Raw genomic sequence first — 6286 nt, forward strand, 5'->3', positions numbered from 1 at the left:
TTTCACAATATTATTTGATGCAAAAAAGAAAGAAAGAAAGAAAAATTATATCCTTTCATAGATGTATAGTAGAAACAACTGTAAATTAATTATCGAGTAAATACGATTAATTTTTAAAATTGAGCTTTTGCCATTCACAACGAGGTATTAATAATTATATGTCCAGTTCTGTTTCTATTCTCAATTTTGAATTATAGTTTTTTTTTTTTTAGCAAACGTTTAAAAAAATCCTGATATTAAGTTCCATATTACTCGCTGTCTTTGTTTCTCAGCTCGGTCCCCAAGTTAATTACCTCTGTAACCTGACCCTAGTTCCCTGCTATATCCGCTTTTTTACCATTTACCATTTGAGTGTCACGTCTTTTCCTCCTCGCTTCCCTATAAATTTTATCCCATGTGCGCTTATCTATCTATCTATCTATCTATCTATCTATCTATCTAACTCCCCGCCCCCAATTTATTGCGTCATAACTAGTACCCTATCTTCAATATATTTACTTGCACTCATTTAAAATTATTCGCGCCAGTGTTGAGTAGAAAAGTACAATGTCCTAATAATAAATAATTCACTTGTAATCTTTTAATGACTTTTCTCTCATTCGTATAGACTATATACTTATCTTTTTTTATAACTTCAATTTTCAACCCAACTCTCATTAGTTGAAATCTTAAACTCTCTATTTTATCCCTCGAGGATGATAGTAAGAGATTAAAAAAAAAAAAAATTCTCTTTCAATTAAGCATACGATTGGTTTATTCCAACGTTTGATGAAAAGGGAGATATTACAAGATTAATAGCTGTTGGGTGTAACGGAAGTAATATTATCTCCTCTTCCCCCAACTAAATCAATTTGTCTCAACTAGTTTCTTATTACCAGACTAGAAAAAAAAAATGTGTAACAAGCTTTCACTAAATATAGCAAAGGAAATACGCAAACGTGTACAACGATATTATAAACATTGCTAAATCTAGTTCGGATTTCTCGTCGCCATAAATAGTAGTTTTCTTATTTACATTTTAAACGCCCGTACAATTCCTGGAGAAAGGACTAGTTTTATTTACGGTTTTATATGTATTTTTATTTCTGAGAAATCTGTTTCCTGATCATTAAAACAAATTTCTCTTAAGACGCGGATCTTATTACTGAATGCAAAAACAAAGAACAGGAAAACAAACATAATTAGTGATATAATTAAACATGGCACTTTCTTCAGAAGAGCGAAATCAATAAGTCTACTTTATACCCTGTAATTTCACTTACTTACCCATTCAGCAAATTAATGCTAAGCTATTTCTAGTAAGGATTTATTTCAAAACTAAGAAAGAATGTACCGTCTCCCGTCTGCATTATATGATTTTAACAAACAATTGCGTAAACATGTCTAGCGGACGATTTTGCATTTACTTTCTGCTGTTGTTACAGAATGCCGCCGCTGCATATAAACAATATCAAAACAATATGCAAAGCGACAAAGCAGGAACTGGATATGCTCGGGGACCAAACTATCTTCAAGCTCGTGTCGTAAGTATATAATTTTTACTACATAATGTTCACTAAACTCTAACGAACCGTCGAACAAGAAGTAAAAACCTGATACTTGATTAATAATGTATTTATCACTTTTTTCAGGCTACTAATTTCCTTGGCAAGGGGATAAATGTCTAGATATCTCATTTACACCTTTTTTTCCAAATCTCCAACCCCAAAAGACACAACAGATATTTGTAGCAACATCGTTTAAATAAGAGTAATTTTGTATGGATTTCTCAAGAAAGGAATCAACACACACATACACCGCTATATTTGTACAAAGGTCCGCATCTTGGTTGTCATAGTCACATGAAAATGGCCGGAAGTTTGCAGCAACATTGTGACTATTACAATTCAGATGAGTAACGGAGTCGCTAGCATGAAAATGCGGTGTTTACTTCAGCTAACACTAACAGAATTAAACTTCCGGTGATCATGTATCGGTTCCAGAATGTAAAAATTTTACTTCATTTGCATTACTTTGGTTTTGAAAAAGGTTGGAATGGCACACAGTAGCGTTTGGTCATTCCATCGTAAGCGTAACCATGCATCTATGTAATAAATTAATATTCATAGCCAATTAATTTTTAACATTACAAATTAATGTAAACCTATTTGTATGATGAATGTTTATATAATACGTATGAGTGTGTGTGTGTGTGTGTGTAATGTATGTATGTGTGTATGTTGGCACGTATGGATGCATATTTGTATACATGCAAAGATCGGTTTTATGTGTCTGTGTCTACGTGTATGATGTTAATATATTTGTGCACGTGTATGTAACAAGCGTATAATATCTGTAACCATATACATACATGCACATCTATCTATCTATCTATCTATCTATCTATCTATCTATCTATCTGTCAGTCTAAATACACATGCACACATACCTACATACATACCTATATACATACATAAATAAATACAGACAGACAGACAGACAGACATACATACATACATACATACAGACAGACAGACATGTATACAATACATACAACTGCTCAATGATTTTTAAATTCCTACCTGTCATCACGTTTTTGTCGGTAACACTTTTTCGACGATGAAGATAATTTTACTTCTTAGCATCGCTGTTTCACTGATCTAATGTAGCACGAGGTTAATTTATCGTTAACTCCTCCGACGTGAAAGTCATATAATACCAGAAATTAATTTTGGTGGAGACAGAAAAATTTACCTCATCATCTCGCTTGTTTACTACGTAGTGCTGTATCCGGAGACAAGTAATCCAAGGGAAGTAACTCTGCATTACTCTACTAAAAATCGAACGTTGTTGATTTGTACTAGAAAACATAAAACAGTGGAATATTTGATTAAAATTTCTTAGAGGATGCTGACCAGGCATGGTTGGGTGGCGAATGGTTCCACTAAGCGGTATGTTGAGCAAGTGTCTTCAGCCATACTTTCGTATCAACTAAATGTTTGTGAGAGAAATTTGGTTTACGGAAAGTGTAAGGTCGTCGAAGGCACAGTTCTCGTTCTTGGATGATAGTTATAATCTGTCACCTGATTTAAAACCGACACCTGAGTGCTTTATGCGTCTGGGATAGGGGAAATATCTATTCTGAGGTTAACTTCCTTTTTTCCTTTCCGATCACAAGTGTTGTAAAAAAGAAAATGATGGGCGCTGGTCTTTTACCAAGAAATTATTATAAAAATATAACAGTTTAAAAGTCCGTTTGATAAAAAAAAAAAAAGTCTAAATTATAAATCTTAAATCTGCCATCATCCTGTCACTCTTGTTATACTCTTCAGCAATACTAAATATGCTTTCAAAGAAAGAATTTACCAAATCAAATGTTTCTGAGCGACATCATAAATTACTACGGACTTATGGCAAGGACAAAATTTACATTAATTGCATCTTTTGCTCTGAACGTTCTGAGTTCAAATCTAGCCCAGGTTAATTTTTGCCCTTCTTCCTTTCAGGGTCGATAAAATTAAATACCATTCAAATACTGGTTTGAATTAATCGACAAATTCTGCTCCATAAGTCACTCCACTGGCCTCTGACCTTGTGCCTTATGTTAGAAATGGTTTGAGATAGTGGAGAGATTCGTTTGAGCATCGGATAAATGTCTTGCGGCATTTAGTTATAGACTATAGGTACAGAGTTCAAATCCTGCCTAGGTTGAGGTCACCTTTCATTATTCAGGGTTGGATGATAAATAAGGTACCTGTCGAATAGTGAGGGCCGATATAATCGGTTAACCATTTTCCTCGTAAAATACTAGCCTTTCGTCTAGGTTGATATTTATCATTGTGTAGGATATTAAATCTGGGAGGTAGCAGAATCGTTAGCACACCGGAAAAATGTGCCTAGCAGTATTTCTTCCGGCTGTTTACATTCGGAGTTCAAATCACACCTTTGCCTTTCATCCTTTCGCGAGCAATAAAATAAAGTACCAGTCAAATACTGGGTTGCTGCTATCAAACTAATCCTCTTCTCTCAAGATTCCTGGCCTTGTGCCTAAATAAAAAAAAACCATTGCTGCTTACTATATTTAGGAAAGAATTGACACCACAAATATTCACTTTTCCTCTTCATACTTCCCGGATTGTGCATTGATTATACACACACACGCACACATACACACACACACACACATGTATGTATGTATGAGTGTATATATATATATATATATATATGGTGTATTATCATTAGTAGAGTCATATGCGAGTCGTATTCTAGCATTACATGTAGCCATATGTTGCCTGTCGATGTTTTGTATGTATTCTATACTGCGTGTGTGTATATATATATATATATATATGTGTGTGTGTGTGTGTGTGTGTGTGTGTGTGTGTGTGGATGGATGTGTGCATGTTTACATGTGTAAATATGCTGCGTGCTTATCTTTGTCCGTCCGGTCGTTCTTAGTTTTCTCTGGTATCCACTGTTGTAAGTGAATCTTTTTGATTCCATGATCCACATGCTTTGTGTAAGCTTGCCGTATATATTGCACTTCTTTTCATTCCTCGCTATTATTATTATTATTATTATTATTATTATTATTATTATTATTATTATTATTATTAATCTATTTTCCAGGGAGCTATGGGACCAAGAGGAGCACCTGGACAGCAAGGACCTCCCGTAAGTATATTTCGAACATCATTTTCGTATGAAGAATGCATATGAAATATCAAATATTCAAATAAACAATGAAATAGACAATATATCATTATCTATCTATCTATCTATCTATCTATCTATCTATCTATCTATCTATCTATCTATCTATCTATCTCCCTCTGTCTGTCTCTCTCTATACATACACATAATGCACATCTGAGTTTGTTAGAGATGAAGAGATCGGTGGAACATTTAAAATAGGGATGGCCTAGAAAGAAGAAAAGTAGTGTGTTTCGAAGAATCTTTGTTCAAAATGAAGCGTTTAGACACATGGTTCATCGTAACAATTCATCATAAGACAATTCATCGTAAGACAATTCATCGTAAGACATCTTGGCAGACCAGATATACCCGTGCGTTTACTATTTGCTGTAAATATGAGGTAATCATCAAAACTGACTAAGAGCTTCAGTAACAATGAAAAGTTTAATTATTATTAACTTTACTCATATTACTATAATGTATTTATAAAGATATCAATATCGTATATCTACTACATTAATAATGTCATAATGGATCTTAACAAAGAGGATACAGAAACGCTACATCAGATCCAACATCAGTTTGGATCTGCCTACCAACTGCTCCATAACCCATTCCACTGGCCTCCAGCCTTTTTCTTTCTTATGTTTAAAATGATCTGAGGCGGGGAAAAGATTCGTTAGAGCATCGCATAAATCGCTTGCGGTATTTAGTTATAGTCTTTAGGTACTGAGTTCAAATCCTGCCTAGGTTGATGTTACTACCAACTGATACTAACAACCAACGATAGATTAAATTATGTTCCCTTTCTGATGATCGGGCGCTATATATTAATTATACAATTGTCTCCGTACCTATTACCACATGCCTTACTAGTACACACTACTTAAACACATGTAAAGATTATGTAGTTGATGATGTTATAATAAAAATAATTAAACCGAATTTCCTGCTTTGCTCTGCTCTTGAATATACACTTTGTAATCTAGTCAAACTATTTATAAGAAGAAACAAAAATCTGAGGAAAAATTACGTTTAATATCAGATTATGTTTAATGTGTGTGTGTGTGTGTGTATATATATATATATATATATATATTCATTTATTTATTTTGTTGAGTTTACACTTACCATATATTTGAATATTGCAGGGACCACAAGGTTTGAGAGGACCTGCTGGTGAACCTGGAGAAGCTGGACCCGTCGTAAGTATTTCTCCTCTTTATCTTTCCTCGTCTCTCGCTGCCCCAGTCTCTATCTATTTGGCTTCTTTGCATCCCTGTTTGTTTCCTTTTTTTTCTTATTATCTCTGTTTCTATATCCGTCTTTCTCTCTTCCTCTTATATGTACTGTAATTATAAATACATATACTGTAATTATATATATGTATTTTAATGTAAAGATTATTTGCCAATATAATATGCCAGTCGCGGTTGTTTAACCCCCGGGGCTAAACAACAGTAGCATTCATCCCAACCGGGACTGCCACATTATGTTGGCAAATAATCATTACTTTAAAGTACTGTTACTGTATGTCTCTCGTTGAGAGATTTAGAAATAGTAATGTTTCTATATATGTATTCATATACATGTACATATTTTTAAATATATA

At 33.8% G+C, this 6286-nt stretch overlaps 1 protein-coding gene across 1 annotated transcript in view; it reads left to right on the plus strand.

Annotated features, from left to right (window-relative positions):
• The first annotated feature begins 1364 nt into the window (after positions 1 to 1364).
• LOC106868320 (collagen alpha-1(I) chain) overlaps positions 1365 to 6286 on the plus strand; it is a 49575-nt gene continuing 44653 nt past the window's right edge. The window contains exons 1-3 of the mRNA XM_052968422.1: positions 1365 to 1523; positions 4609 to 4653; positions 5826 to 5879. Of these exons, the coding sequence (XP_052824382.1) occupies positions 1380 to 1523; positions 4609 to 4653; positions 5826 to 5879 (243 nt within the window). The 5' untranslated portion in view covers positions 1365 to 1379. The remainder of the gene's footprint in view (positions 1524 to 4608; positions 4654 to 5825; positions 5880 to 6286) is intronic.

The sequence above is a fragment of the Octopus bimaculoides genome, chromosome 6, assembly GCF_001194135.2.
Source record: "Octopus bimaculoides isolate UCB-OBI-ISO-001 chromosome 6, ASM119413v2, whole genome shotgun sequence".
Taxonomy (NCBI): Eukaryota; Metazoa; Mollusca; class Cephalopoda; order Octopoda; family Octopodidae; genus Octopus; species Octopus bimaculoides.